Below are 16560 nucleotides of genomic sequence, written 5' to 3'. Positions count from 1 at the left end.
CCGCACGCCCATGTGTGGACAATGAGGCTGCAACATTGACCCTAGAGGCTGCCGACGTTAGACAGTCCTTCAAAACGGTCAACCCCCACAAATCCCCTGGGCTGGATGGTATCCCAGGGTATATATGTATATATAGTCAAGGAATTGTAGTTAGGAAAGGAGATTATTTTGCCTATCTGATCACACCCTAGGCTCATGATGGAAGGCTTGGACAGAGGGAGTTGTGTTTTGTTGAATGGTTGGATTGGAAAACAATTTTGATACATTGGCTTTGAAAACAAATTTGGGATTTAGGATTTGGCAGTTGGCATACTGGTTTGTGACTGGATTAGGAAGGCAACTCAGGATGATGAGGGTGATGATATGGATTTATGATGGACCACAGTCTCTAGTAGGAGAGAAGGATGTGGGAAGAGAGAGAACAGGCTAGGTAAGGGGAGTTTGTTGTGGAGTCAAAGTAGTAAAAGAAGCTTAGAAGAAAATAGTTCAGATTAAGGTAATAGAGTTGTCAGCAGGAGGATTGTGAGGGAGGAATTTAAAATAATCCTTAAATTCAGAAAGGAAGACAAACATATCGGTCGTAGCGCAATAATGTTGTCTAGGGTTATCGAATAATATTTGATTATCTTAGAAAAACAAATATAATTGAGAGAAAATACGTTTTTTTTTTGTTTCTCAATAGAATAGATAATATAAGACAGCCTGATCCACACTCCAGGCCAGTTGGTGGCGGTAATGCACCAAATCGTTGTTTGCCAACTGTCAATAAAGCCCAAAAGAAGAAGAAAAGGAGGAGGAGGAGGAGGAGGAGGAGGAGGAGGAGAATAATAAGAAGAACCCTCGGCCCATATGGCCCAGTTTTGGCGTCACCCGGAAGTCGTCACTCCGGGCGGGATGACCGGTTGGACAAAATGGCGAAGGATGAGGACTTACGGGTAGGCGAAAACAAAAACACTGATCATGATTCACTTTGACAAACAATACAACCAGTACCGATAGAGTGTAAGCAATAAAACATAATATATGACGTCCAGAGTTGATGGGCAAATAATGTAGTGCACTGCTAACAAGTAAGATGCCTTTCATATCAGATCGTTTACGTTTCGGCAGTTAGCTTCAATGCTAACAGGTTAAGTCTAGTCGCTAATAGGTTTCTTGTTAGCCGTCACAGCCAGCTGAGACTACATTGACTTGTGTTTCTTCTATGGACTTTAAGGCATTCATCTAACAGATAAGTAATCTTAGGTATCCCCGTGCTATGCAGTTCACGTCACGAAAATACAGCCTGTTAGGTCATAGTTAATGTTAAGGTACCTTACTATCGTAAAGGTCACCGTGTTATATTTAGAAAATCTCAGACTTGTACAACAAACTATTCCAATTTACAGAAATGCTGACAGGGCAGACTATAACGCTCAAAAGAGAAACACCAGTTTCCCTTTAACGATACTAGGGGCCTGTTCTACGAAGCTGGTTCAACTTACTAACTCGGGGTTGACAAACCCTGATTCATTGACTATGTATTAAACGGTACTACAAAGCTGGTTTGAATGTTGGTCTGTTGAGGCCCTGCATGTCTTGTCCGCGTGCTTATAGGGGGCGTGTTCGGCAGAGCAAACCTGTGCACCATATTTCAATGAGAAAGAGTGCACGTTGATTCTGAGAGAATGTTGATTTGTTTGAAATGACAGCCACAATATCAACACTGATCCCCATAATGATCAATACTTTTTTTTTGTGAGTAAAATCTTTTTTCATAGCTGTGCACATTCATTCATTAATTCAGCTCGTCCTGGCTCCGCTCATTCTCTTCCTCTCTCTCTTGCACTTACACACAGTTACACACAAACTCTCACACACAGTGTCATCGAACACATCTGTAAACTCAGGCAATGTATGGAGAGCCAGAGGAGATGGCTGGGTGTGCTCAGTTTGGCTCGATTCAGTTGGCAGTGTGCAACGCAAATGATAGACACAGAAAGAAGCACTTAATTAGTGATAGTCTGGAGTTCCCCCAGCAGTCTAGATCTATAGCAGCATAACTAAGGGATGGTTCAGGACTCACCTGATCCAGCCCTAACTATAGGCTTTATCAAAAAGGAATGTTTTAAGGAAAGTCTAACCTTAAATGTAGAGATGGTGTCTGCCTCCTGTACCCAGAGTGGGAGCTGTTTCCACAGGAGAGGAGCCTGGTAGCTGAAGGCTCTCCCTCCAATTCTGCTCTTACAGATTCTTGGAACCACAAGGGAGCCTGTGTTTTGGGAGCAAAGTGATCTATTGGGACAATATGCTGTTATGAGCTCTTTAATATACGAAGGGGCTTGATTGTTAAGAGCTTAGTATGTGAGGAGCAGGATCTTGAACTCTATTCTGAATTTTACAGGGAGTCAATGCAGAGAAGCTAAGACAGAAGTAATATGATCTCTTCTACTAGTTCCTGTCTGCACTCGTGCTGCAGCCTTTCGGACCAACTGGAGACTTTTCACAGACTTACTGGGACATCCTGATAATAAAGAATTACAGTAATCTAGTCTAGTGGTAACAAATGCATGGAGTAGTTTCTCAGCATCCTTCTGAGACAGGATGTTCCTAATTTTCACAATAATCCGAAGGTGGAAGAACGCTGTCCTAGAGACTTGTTTTATATGTGGGTCAAATGACATGTCATGGTTAAACAAAACTCCACGGTTCCTCACAGTGGAGCTAGGGGCCAAACTAACACCATCCAAGGTGACTATCTGGTCAGACAGTGTTTCTCTGAGATGTTTAGAGCCAATTACAACGACCTCAGTTTTGTATGAATTTAGAAGTAAGAAGTTCTGGGTCATCCAGGCCTTAATGTTCTTGAGACATTCCTGAACTTGAACTAAGTGATTAGATTCATCAGGCTTCTTAGATTTCTACAGCTGGGAGTCGTCTGCGTAACAATGGAAGTGAATGTGGTGCTTTCTGATGATGTTGCCTAAAGGGAGCATATACTCATTGACCACGGACAGCTCCACAGCCAGGAGAGGGCACACAGCCCGGGCCGCAGCGCCACCAAGTCTCGTGCAGACACCAGGGAGCCATGCACAGCTCCACTAAGTCCACCTACAGTATTAATTTGGGTAACGAATAATACATACATGTTTGGACAAGGGCTGCACAATATATCGAAAATCTATCGTCATTGCGATATCAACGTGCGCTATAGACGTATCACAAGAGACGACAAAAACTGCGATAATTGGTGTTTTATGCGACACACATTCACGCTCTGCGTGTCAGTATATTTGGCCTATCAGATGGAGCCCTGCTGCCCTAGATGATAAATTAAAGACATTCAGATCATTGACGTGATTTTCTGTCAATGAATGATTGTTGTAACAAGAGAATAAGAAGAGAATAGAGAAATTTGATGGAGGGACGCAGCTCCGTCAAATCTCACTCTGCCCCCTACGACTAAATTCTATTGTGGAAACTTCTAGTGATCACATTTGCCCCCAGTCAGATTCATCTGTATGAGCCATTGATTATATCAAATAATTGTGAAGCTTATTTATGATCCCAGAACCTGAGGGAAGTGTGTGTCTGTAATTTACTTCTCCTCTTAGTGTCTATCATTTGCTCTGTGCGCTGCGTCAAACCAAACAGGGTTTGTATGGAGCCGGTCTCCTCCAGTTCCATACATTTACTAAGTTTATAAAGTCTGTTATTTTTACCAAGACAGACTTTATACACGTGTGTGGTCGGACACATGTATCATATGAAACAGAATATAGCACATATCAGACAATAACTTAGTGTGGTAAATAACATACAGTTAAGGAGAAAAGAAAAAAAAAGCATTATACTAATATTCTTGCCCAGAACATGAACAAAAATTATACTACAATATACATGCATAGCATCTGAGAGGACATCAACACATCAAGATAAATCCACTTGGGAGCATTACTCGTGTACAGATTTGCTTAGATTTTAAATAATATTTCAATTTAATTTTAAAAAGTGTAATTGGTACTGTTTCTGATAACTATAGGGAGTCTATTCCAGATTTTGGAGGCTCTCACTGAGAATACAGAATTGCCAAATGTACTGTGTACATAACCGTCTCCTCTGGTTACTGACCTTGTTAACCTCCAGTCCTTATTCTTAGTTGTAATGTAAACACTTCCTCCAGGAAGAGGAGCTAGTCCATTAAGAATTTTAAACATCAGGCATATATCTGTATATTGTTTGAAGCTGTCCATACTGAATAAATTATACTTGAAAATGATATTACAATGATGGTAACTGTTAGGCTTTTTATCCAGGACTTTCAGTGTTTGTTTCTGAAGTGATTCAACTGGTCTTACGGTAGTAACTCCAGTTTGAGACCAGCATGTCATGCAATAATTAAAATGAGAAAGTAACATCCCATGCATGTATAATTTGGCTGCCTGTAGCGAAATATACGGTCTTATAATCTTAAAATTAGTTAATCCAAATTTAACAGTTTTTACTACTTAGTTCACATGTTTTTTAAATGTTAAGTGAGAATCCAAAATTATGCAAAGGTATTTAAAATGATCCACAACGGTTATGTGTTTCCCATTAATAGTCACATCTGGGTGTATGGTACTATTGGACCTCTTAGAAAAATACATGCAACCCGTTTTACTAGTGTTGAGGTGCCACCCAGAAACACTAGTCATAGCTGTTGCTAATTTCTGAGCAATTTCTGACTTACTTTTGCCATGAACAAATAAAACAGTATCATCTGCATGCATTTGAGCATCCACTTGTGGACAAATAAGCGGCAGATAATTAATGTAAACACTGAACCAAAGAGGTCCCAGTATTGATCCTTGGGGAACTCCACAATAATTATAGAGCAAGTCGAACTGGCTACGTCCCATATGAACTTTTTGACCTCCATGAGTTTAATAGGATTGTATCCAATTAATCGCTTCACTAGAAACATTATGCGGACAGCTTAGTTAGAAGCACATTATGGTTAACAGTATCAAAGGCTTTTTTTAAAATCCAGAAATACTGCACCAACTTCACCATATAAGTCCAGTTGTGATTTAATACGCTCAACTGAAACAGCTATTTGCTCATTTCTGAATCCAAATTTCATCTGATAAATGGTAAATGGTTTGTATTTATATAGCGCTTTTCTAGTCTTGATGACCACTCAAAGCACTTTACAGTACAGTTTTACATTCATCCATTAGCAGCACTTTGTTGTTCTATGAGGGGAAATTCGGGGTTCAGCATCTTGCCCAAGGACACTTCGGCATGCAGATGGGGAAGACTGGGGATCGAACTGCCGACCTTCAGGTTGGAGGACAACCGCTCTACCCCTCAGCCGCCCCATATTGCTTTTGTTAAAATGAGAAGTTAAATGCTTAGCAGCCCATTTTTCAGCAACTTTAGAAATAGCTGGAATGATACTTATGGACTTATAATTATTCACATCTTTTGGATCTCCAGATTTAAATATTGGAGTAACCCTAGCACTCTTCCAAGCAATGGGAAATATCGCGCTTCTAAATGATAGATTCAGAAAGTGAGCAATTGGTACAATCAAAGCATCTTTGTGTATCTTCAGAAAGGCAGTGTCTAGACCATGCACATCTTTTAGCTTTTGAGTTATTTAAAGACTTAATGATATGGTTAACTTTGGATAAAGATATTTCTGGAATGCTAAATATTGGTTTGGTAGCATCAATTGGAATAATATCAATGTTATTTACGCATTATTTACATTTTGTAAAGTAATTTCTTTAACAGATTCAACAAGAAAGTTATTGAATATATTAGATAATAACTGAAAGTCTTTGATTAAAATTCCATTTACATTCAGTTCAATATTGTTTGATTTATGTACCTCCCTTCCCAAGAGTTTATTTAGGTTTTCCCAAATTATTTTCCCATTACCTTTAGCATCTTTAATCACTCCTAGAAAGAAACCTGCCTTTGCCATACTAACATTCTTTACCACTTTATTTCTGAGATATTTAAACACAATTTTGTCCTCAGTGTAGCCAGATACCAAAGCCTTTTTTCAGGCACAATCTCGCTCTTGCATCAGCCTTCTGACTTCCATATTTATCCAAGGTAAAGTTGTTTTACATCTAGGCTTGTATTTACTTTCTTGACTAAAAGATTTTATGACGTTATTAATAGTAGACATAAAAGCTGTATAACAAGACTCCATGTCATCATTGGAAAGGAGATCAGACCATTCAATATTTCTTATAGCATTGTTAAATTACTTTGTTAATTTTTTGGAATTGTTTGATTGTGCTCTTTGAGTTTGTTATGATTGCTAAATCTCCTGGTAAGTTTTCGAACCATCAGAGTAGCATTATGGTCAGAGAGACCAATAAGCAAGTTGAAAGACTTTGTTATTCGTTAAAGCCTATTGGTGAACATCAGGTCTAATTGTGTACAGTTTGTCTGGGTTACTCTAGTTGGTCCTTGTACTATCTGGGTCAATTTAAAATGATCCGTTATTTTTTTGTTTTTTCCTGCATGCTTTACTTTCCCAGTTTATGTTAAAATCCCCCATTAATATTATTTCTCTTGTGGTCACATTCATCGAGAATGGCACGCAGATGGTCATAAAACATAATGTCACATGATGGTGGACGACACAAGCCAATAATAGTTAGACATATGTGGAGACAGAGACATTCAATCCCAGGCAATCCAGATTATTTGGATGTTTCCATTGAATGGGATCACATTTGATATGGTCTCTCAAATAAATCATCAACCCCCCACCTTTTCTGTCCTCTCTATCCTTCCATAACAATGTGAACCCTGGGATATTAACGGCTGCAGATGGGACAGATGTCTTTAACGTGGTCTCTGTAAAACATATGAAGTCCAAATTGGAGTCAATCATTAAATGTTCTATTTGGTCTTTTTTCGGAAGGAAACTGCGTATGTTAAGATGCTCCCCCCCCTAATTCCAGGATCTGATGTTGAAGTTGAGGAACCAGGGGAATAGGGTCTCTAGACCTTTTTAGATGATTGTTGACTGCGTACAGTTTTGATCCTGAGTTTTCTTCTGTAGAATTCCCTAGGGAATTAGCACGCCTTTTTAGGATGCTGGTGACCTTTGACCCAGCATGCAGGTGTTTTTGTTTTTCCTTCATTGTATCACAGGGTTGAGGCTTTTCTTCATTCAGGTGTTCTTGTGTTGCCTTTGTTGTATTATAGGGTGGAAGCTTATTTGCATGTGCCACTGCTCCTTTATTCATCCTCTTATTTTTCTTGTTCTTTTTCTGATGTCTTAATGGGGATGTTGTACATTCTGCCTCATATGGCTTCCCAGATAATTTCTCCTCTTCCTTTTCATCTTTGTGATGATCATTTTGACTTCAGTTTCATTGCCACTTACCTCAGGTTGAGAGTGTTGTACTATCCCATTATTAGATGATGAGTGTTTGTCCCGTACATGTAAATGACATGTTTCCACAATGCATCTAATATTTTCTTTTGTTGGACTTTACTCCATTTCATCCTGACTCTCACTGGTGTGCCTTATTTTGAGTCGAGTCTGTACTCCATCAGGGCTCTGTCCATCATATAACACTCTAACCCAGTGTGGGCCAAGCTTTGTGGAGCGTGGTATGGGACTAGTTGGAGACCCTTCAACATAAACAAAGCGATCTCGATTAGTGCAATTAGTAAGTTGTCCTTTATACCTTATCATACGTCTCATCACTCCAACAATTTTACCTCCAGCTTTATTCAGAAACTCTGCAACAAAACTGTCATCCACAGATTCAGGTAGCTGTTTTATAGTAATCTGGAGAGAGCTTTGATCAGACTTCAAGTTGAGAGGGTTGTTTTCTTTAAAGTCAACATGCTTTTCTCCAAGTAATATTCCTCTCAACATAAGCTTTGCTCTTGCCTCCTTGTTATGAAGGTATAACAAGAGAGCATGCTCTTTTTGTACTGACCTCAAATGGTTTGGTTGAACTTGCTGGATGAGAATGTGGTAGAACTCCTCTTCTCTGATAGGATTGGATATGGCCATTTCCTTTGTTATGATTTCTCTCTCCATGACAAAGATTGGTAAAACAGTCACTTTAGACTTACTCTGCCCCACAACCTTGTTGTTGCTGGTATGATCCTTATCATTTGCTTTGACACCAGGATTTGAATCACTAGAGTTAATGTTCTTGTTTGCAGCGGCCATTTTAGTGTTGTCCTTTTGAAAAAAGTGTGCACTAGTGTTTTTTGATGAAATTATGGAAAATATTGCACTAGACACATTCACCTTTTACTTATAAAATGTTCTGTCAGCTAATACGTTATTGGATGGTTATTCCGCAATTAGATATTTGATGGATTATGCCTTGCTCCAGGTCCTTGTCGATTTCATTATAGTATACACTGACATTAAAGTCTGTGCATGACCCCTCTGTCGGTGTTGAACGGGAGTGCATCATGATGCTGGGGGGGTTGAGCGCGAGACTACACTCTCGCCGGAGTGCTCACGTGAGACTACACTCTCGCCGGAGTGCTCACGTGAGACTACACTCTCGCCGGAGTGCTCACGTGAGACTACACTCTCGCCGGAGTGCTCACGTTCATCATTTGTATACTGATTCGTTCGGTTCAGCATTCACAAACAATATGAACAAACTGTCAAGAACTGTCTGAACACTTGTCAACTCGCAGGGACTCTTCTCTTTCTTTCGCTCTCTCCACGTTCTCTGAGTCTCTCCTCTCCTCTCCTGATACTAAAATACGCGTGTGCGGAGGAGAGTTTTCTGGATGGGCGGGTGAGTGAGCAGTCTGCTGTGAGAGGTGCAGGAGAAGCGAAACTCAAAGAGCATTTCATGCTGACGGCTTAAAACATTCACGTCACAATTTATACTTGATGGTTGCGGTATAGTAATTTTATACATTGCACGTGATACATCGAATATATTACATATATCGCCCACCCCTACTCAGACCCATCATCAGCAACATTCATTTTGTAACTTACATAACCAAACGCCTTGCCACCATACTAGCCCCCCTGGTTGGATACATTTTGCCAAAAAACCCAGAAGAATAAGACTGCACGCAGATGAAACCATGGTGTCCTATGATGTCGCTTCATTTTTACATACATCCCCACCACAGAAACATCAAGGAAACAAAACAACCACTACCACAAAAAGAAAATATGTCTAAATCTCAATATATTTCCGGGTTTAAAAGTGGTCATACAAGTAGAAGACACTGACGAAGATGTCTAGAGAATTTGAGGTGAAAAGAGCCAACACCAGTGTCTGTGTGTTGTCAAGAAGAAGCAACAAATTGCGAACACGTGTGTACAGAGACCCTCCCGACTTTATAATGCCGCTTTTAGTCACGACGAGAAGGCTATGGTTCCTTTTTCACAGATGTTTAATGTGTATACCAACAACACCAACACCGTAGAACTAAGAGAACAGGGACGAATATGAAAAAACAACCCCATCCATTACACATTGGTTACGTGCATGGAAAACACATAACAAACTTGGACTGAAAATAAATACAGACCACTTTTGCCTGCTTGTGAGCTAAGAGAGGGGGTTTGCAGGTTGTGCATGAACGCATTCAATAAACGATGTTCATTGAACGCGTTTATATTTTTCGTAAAGATGAACTTGAACGAATCAGTTTTCATTAGGGCTGTCAAAATTAACACATTAACGCGGGATGATTAATTTGTGGAATTACCGCGTTCATTTTTTTAACGCATGTGCAGCATGACCCACTCCATGTACCCGTACTCGCTCCCACTCACTTGCTCAGAGCGACACACGCAGGGAGATCAGAGCTCGTTCACGTGAAGCAGCCGGTCAGTGACTTTGTAGAAGAACAGTGAAACACAGAGTTTCTCTGGTCACAGCTGCTCAGTGATCAGCTGCATCATGATCAGAGCAGAAGCTGCAGTTGGTTTGTACCGAGCTGGAGTTTCTGTTTCCTGAGAGGAGCGTTTGTCACCTAAATCATCTCAGTAAATAATGAACTATAAACGTGAACTAGTTTATTTTCATCTGCATGAACTGAACTTCGAACTCGTTATTTTTAAGTGTGAACTGGCTCTACACTGCTTCTACAGATGGGCTCAGATTCAGATTTCACGTTTGATTGATTTAAAAAAGAAATGAAAAAAGTTTTATTCAACCATCCTATATTTGCTTTAAAAAAAAAAAAGAGCAAAGGCTAAGATGCCTCAATTGTTTATGATAAAGGTTCGTTGAGTTTGATTAAAATTTTTTTTTCTAAATAACATGTTTGCTCAGAGGCACAGCAAAGCGACAGCCACATTAAGTTATGGTGTGGTATGTTTTAGCATTATTTTATTTTTCAATCTTAATTATCATTTGGACTTGTCATCAATAAAAAACAAATGTTATATGTATATATCCGCCTTCTGTCATTTATCTTTCCGTTCCCACAACAATATACATAGAACATGGGAATTTTTTCGGGCATTTAGAAATGGTGATTAATAGCGATTAATCGCAGCTACCCTGTGATTACTCTGATTACAAATTTTAATCGTTTGACAGACCTAGTTTTCATATGACGAACGTTCATTTTTATTTTTTAAATCATCGTATCAGGCCATCATTTGAAATACCAGGAGCGAGAGAAAATTTTTGTGTGTGTGCTCCCAGACAGCACACACACAGGCCCCGGGGCTCCTTCCCCCCGCCCCCACTCACTCGCTCAGATAGACGCACGCAGTGAGATCAGAGCTTGTTCACGTGAAGCAGCCGGTCAGTGACTTTGTTGAACAGTGGAAACAGTAAAAATAGAGTTTCTCTGGTCTCAGTTGCTCGGTGATCAGCGCCGCTGCTCAATGATCAGATCAGAAGCTGCTGTTGGTTTGTTCTGAGCTTTATGAAACTGCATTTAAACATCATCAAAAATGACTCGTCAACATTTTGTGCTCAGTACAACACGAGACGTGTCGCGCTCACAGTCAGGACTCAGTGTTAAAGTGAGCGTAGCGACACGCAAACATGATCCGACACCATCGATTAATAACTAAACACATGATCGTAAGTTTGTCACCTAAATCATCCCAATGAAACAAATGAACGTGAACTAGTTCAGTTTTGGAACCGTAAACTTAATTAAAAAAATTAAATATGAATGTGAACTAGTTCATTTTCATCTGCATGAACAGAACTTTAAACTAGTTCATTTTAAGTGTGAACTGGCTCTACACTGAGTATAACTATATATATATATATATATATAACTTTATAAGCTGTGTTATGAAATATGTTTTGCGGCTCCAGACAAGTTTTATTTGGTGGAAGAGGGGGCAAAATGGCTCTTTTGATAGTAAAGGTTGCCGACCCCTGGGCTAATGACTCTCAACACAGGTACAGTCCCAGAGAGGTTTAATACCTGAAACCTCCCATTAGTTAGAAGTGAGGAAGGCTGATGAGGGAAATGTCTTAAATGAACAAAAGCAATTCCGGTTGCCTATGTACACTTGTACATCTTCTGAATGTACCATGACCTGGATGACTGAGAATCTTCACAGATATGAATCCAAGGAGCTATGTTTGTGAATTTTTGGGAGAAATCACAATTCAACTAATCTATCTACCTACTGTATGATTGCATTGTTTCTTTTATTGGATTTACACCATTTTAGGAGAATAATGTTTAGCAAATTAAATTCTCTCTTGGTATGACAGATTTCCATCATTTTGATAACAGAGAGGCCATGTATGAGATCAGTGTCGATATACACTCACCGGCCACTTTATTAGGCACACCTGTTCAATTGCTTGTTAACACAAATAGCTAATCAGCCAATCACATGGCAGCAACTCAATGCATTTAGGCATCTAGATGTGAGGAAGACGACTTGCTGAAGTTCAAACCGAGCATCAGAATGGGGAAGAAAGGGGATTTAAGGGACTTTGAACGTGGCATGGTTGTTGGTGCCAGATGGGCTGGTCTGAGTATTTCAAAAACTGCTGATCCACTGGGATTTTCACGCAGAACCATCTCTAGGGTTTACAGAGAATGGTCCGAAAAAGAGAAAATATCCAGTTGTGTGGACGAAAAGGCCTTGTTGATGTCAGAGGAGAATGGGCAGAGTGGTTCGAGATGATAGAAAGGCAACAGTAACTCAAATAACCACTCGTTACAACCAAGGTATGCAGAATACCATCTCTGAATGCACAACACATCGAACCTTGAAGCTACAGCAGCAGAAGACCACACCGGGTGCCACTCCTGTCAGCTGAGAACAGGAAACTGAGGCTACGATTCGCACAGGCTCACCAAAATTGGACAAGAGAAGATTGGAAAAACGTTCCCTGGTCTGATGAGTCTCGATTTCAGCTGCGACATTCAGATGGTAGGGTCAGAATTTGGCGTAAACAACATGAAAGCATGGATCCATCCTGCCTTGTATCCATCCTGCCTTGTATCAACGGTTCAGGCTGGTGGTGGTGGTGTAATGGTGTGGGGGATATTTTCTTGGCACACTTAGTACCAATTGAGCATTGTTTAAACGCCACGCCTTGTTGAATCTATGCTACGAAGAATTAAGGCAGTTCTGAAGGCAAAAGGGGGTCCAACCCGGTACTAGCAAGGTGTACCTAATAAAGTGGCCGGTGAGTGTATGATTCTAACTTCAAAGGTCAAAATTAGCTTACTTAACATAATTCATCTCTGCATTGTGTTTTTTTGCTTGTCATTTTATGCACTTGGGTGGTGGTAATTGGCAAAATTTATCGATTCTTAGATGCATCGCGATGCAGATGACTCTGCATTGAGACTCTGCAGAGACCAAACATAGAAACAGAACATAATCGATTCATGTTTTCCGCGACTTCAATTTTTTAAGCGATGTCCCGCCACTGCATAATTATAACCACCGCTGCTTCAGGATCAGGACTGACATAAATTAAAGGTCTGGTCGTCTTTTACCATGTCAATGTCTCCTGTCTGAGTGTCCTACCTTCAATCTCCCACTGACCTGTGCTCCCTTTACACTTTAACACTAATCAGAAGTTATTAGGACCCAAACAGTAATGGCATTTACTTTATGTTTGTCCATTCACTTCAGAGTTTATGAGGCAAGTACTTTATCTACTAGACACAACACACAAACAGTCAGGACATCAGTGTTAAAGTGACCTTAACAATCCGGATTCATGATCTGACACCATCAATAAATGCACACACACACCCAGAGGCTGCAGACAGCAGAGAATACTTCCGGCAGATTATTACACAACGCAGTTTTTTTTTTTACTTCATTGTTGCAGAAAAAACGACGCTCCACTTATCAAGGAACATAAATAATAATTCAGCAGGTTTTTATAAAGATCAGCTCTAAATGTGAAAGAGTAGAAAAGAGGAGAGGAGCCAAATCTCTTGTTGACCAGCGGAGTAATGCGCCTCGATGGTGGCCAAGCGGGGCCACCCTGATACAGTAAAGGCTAAAGATGCAGCACAGAAATTCTAAACTGAATGAATGTCAAATCAATATGGAGAGCACTGAACAATGTTATAGACTGACTGTTGTAGTCAGATTTTTATTTTGTAAATTACAGCTAACATGCACAAAAACTTACAACTGTGAAATTGGTAGGAAAGGAAAAATTACAGTAACTCAGTTTGGGGTGTCTATTTGCTAGATTTTACCCATGTGTTGGCTAGTTAGTCGGCCACTTAGGTGAATGTTTTCAGTGTTTGCGTGTAAATGGAGATATGTATCTCTTGTTTCTCATTGATTTCTCTGTTTGCTTAGAAATTGTTTCTGTTCTGTTGATGAACTGCTCATGTCTTTAAGTGTCTAACCCTGAGAGGTGCTTATTCTGATTTATATTTGTACAGAATCTCTGATCATTATAGAAAACACTGACTATAGAGCTCAGAGATGTTTATGGAATGAACTATACATACTGAACATAGATCATAGTCAGTGACAGGCTGAACGCTCAAAAAGCATTACTCCAGGATTGTAGTGACACCTGACCCTAATTTTTACCCATACATAGGTAATGCTGAGAGAGGACTAACTGTAGTGAACATTGACATCTCTGTTAGCAGGAATCAGTCCTGTGAAACACACTTCATCCTGTCTGGTGAAACAGCCTGCCTTGATGCAAGACATAAAAACCAACATGAATCTCCAGCAGCCATCACCTCTCATCCCCCCTGTCCACCCTGATGTGCAGATGAAGCCCCTGCCCTTCTATGATGTACTGGATGTCCTAATCAAGCCTTCAAGTCTAGGTCTGATCTGTTTTCTTTCTTTTTTTCTTTTAAACGATAACTCGATTTTGCCATCATGACTTGCAAATATGATGTGTACTATAACAAAAAAATCACGTTTTAGAGGTGTTATTTTCCCCAGTAGCAACATTAAACATTGAATTAATGAGTTAAATAATTTTATTCAACCAACAAGAAATTAATTTTATTTTATAATTATTTAATTACTAAGTTGTAACTTGTTCCATGTCAACTTCCTTTTCAAATGGTTCACTATCACAGACGAAAACCGAACAAGTGACAAATGACAAAGACTTTAAATGCAGTTAATTCAACTCTGTAATCATGTTATATGGAGAAAGTTATTGCATATTTGAATATGAACAACATTTTTGATGACTTAACAGTCTGGCTTCAGAGTCTTGCATAGTACAGAGAAAGCCTTGGTGAAAATAACAAATGACCTACTCCTTGCTGGGGAGGAGTGAAGAGACTTCCATTCTCTTTTTGTTACGCTTGATTGCCGCCTTGGACACTATGGAGCAGGGGTCAGCAACCCGTGGCTCCGGAGACGCATGCGGCCCTTCAGCCCTTCTGCAGTGGCTCCCTGTACAGTGTTGTACAGGGATACCAGAAGAATACCAGAAGCGAGAGAAAATGTCCCCTGTTGTCTGAAGAATAATAATAATTCAGATTCTTTTCCAATACGTAATGTCATCACTTGTGTTTCCAGGAGCAAGTACTGCACAGAGGTACCACCAAGAAAAATATTTTATCTTTGCCTTGACACCACAGCAAGTTCGAGAAGTTTGCATATCCAGGTAGGACTGATAAATAGCTCAGTAATTAAACAAATACTCAGAAACGCATGTCTGTGTGTGATGTAAATAATTAAAATAATATTTTTTTTTTTTTCAGGGACTTTCTGCCAGGTGGCAGGCGGGACTATATGGTTCAAATTCAACTGAGGTGAGAATGGTCAAAGTTCTTGAAATTTTTATAACTTAGAATCTGAACTAAGAAACGCACACAAATCAAAACTCTTTTAAAATCATGTAGAATAGCTTGATTAGTGTTTTCTTGAAGACCAAACCAATTCCTCTTTCATAAAGGCATTCACTAGTGCTACCGCAATTAGGTGCTATAATTGAGGATGCCAACGCTAAAAATATGTTTACATCAATATTATAGTGTAGAACATTCTCAATTTAAAGATGCATTGCGATGCAAACATGGACATTTCTGCATTGATGCAGTGACCGAACATGATCAATTCAAATTTTCCACAGCGTTCATTTCATAGCAGTGGTCCACCACTGCATGATTATTACTGCTGCTGCTTCAGGATTACAGCAGATGCATATTAAAAGGGATAGTTCACCAAAAAATGAAAATGTACTCATTATCTTCTCACCACTTTGCCGATGGAGGTGTGGGTGATGTGTTTGAGTCCACAAGACACTTTTGGAGTCTCAGCGTTCAACAGTGTTTCGGCCAAGGCGTCCACTTCTTCAGATGTAATAAAACGGGGGGAAAAAACACAACATGCCTCCATACTGCTCATGAGCGTTCATCCAAGTGTCCACAAGAACTGACATTGATATCCGACTCAAAACGAGGTCATTTACACCATGTTTTAAGCCTGAAAGTTCACTACCGGAAGTGGCAAAGCTAGCGGACCTTCAATTCAATTCAAAACAACTTTATTTGTCACCGGAGGGCAAGGACATAGCCACGCGAACCCCTCGCGTTCGTGTGTGCGGCGTTTGAGTGTGCCCGTGCGTATGTGAACGTGCCTCCGTTGAGGCTTGCAGAGGACATTTAGGCTTAAAGTATGGTGTAAATGATGCCGTTTCGAGTCGAATTTGAATGTCGGGGCTTGCAGACACTTGGATGACACCACACAAGCAGTAGGGAGGCATGTTATGTTTTTTCTGTTTTATTACGTCTGAAGAAGAGGTCACGATTGTCTTCAATTGTATTGGATTGGCTGTTTACCCCTGAGACTCCTGAAGTGTATTGTGGAATCAAACACTTCACCCACCCCTCCATCGGCAGAGTGGTGAGGAGATAATGATCATTTCATTTCATTTTCATTTTCATCATGAACTAACCCTTTAAAGGTCTAGTATCCTGTTGGAGTGTCCGCCCTCCTCACTACCCAGCCGTCACACACTCACATTCTAACAATAAACATCAACAGTAATGAGAAGTTATTTGGACCTGTCCAGTTCTGTTTGTTTGAGTTGCTCGAGACTTTATGAGGCACATATTTCCCTTAAACATTTTTAAAGAATCCAACATTTTGTGCACATGCAGTTCACCTGCCAA

The 16560-nt window shown here is 40.0% G+C and overlaps 2 protein-coding genes across 4 annotated transcripts in view; one reads left to right on the top strand and one right to left on the bottom strand.

The window, feature by feature from the left end:
• The window catches only part of zfr (zinc finger RNA binding protein), a 1162720-nt gene that overhangs the window by 526652 nt on the left and 619508 nt on the right, over nt 1-16560 (bottom strand). The gene's annotated exons all lie outside the window — the stretch shown is intronic.
• Nucleotides 822-16560, top strand: part of pias2 (protein inhibitor of activated STAT, 2) — a 29628-nt gene continuing 13889 nt past the window's right edge. The window contains exons 1-4 of one of the 2 annotated variants that reach the window (XM_035165572.2): nt 822-935; nt 14062-14250; nt 14963-15050; nt 15148-15198. In XM_035165572.2, coding sequence (XP_035021463.1) covers nt 14118-14250; nt 14963-15050; nt 15148-15198 — 272 coding nt within the window. In that variant the 5' untranslated portion in view covers nt 822-935; nt 14062-14117. The remainder of the gene's footprint in view (nt 936-14061; nt 14251-14962; nt 15051-15147; nt 15199-16560) is intronic. The other variant, XM_035165573.2, reaches the window with a different exon arrangement.

This window comes from Hippoglossus stenolepis, chromosome 9 (genome assembly GCF_022539355.2).
Source record: "Hippoglossus stenolepis isolate QCI-W04-F060 chromosome 9, HSTE1.2, whole genome shotgun sequence".
In the NCBI taxonomy this organism is placed as follows: domain Eukaryota; kingdom Metazoa; phylum Chordata; class Actinopteri; order Pleuronectiformes; family Pleuronectidae; genus Hippoglossus; species Hippoglossus stenolepis.
This window is presented reverse-complemented; position numbering and strand designations above follow the sequence as displayed.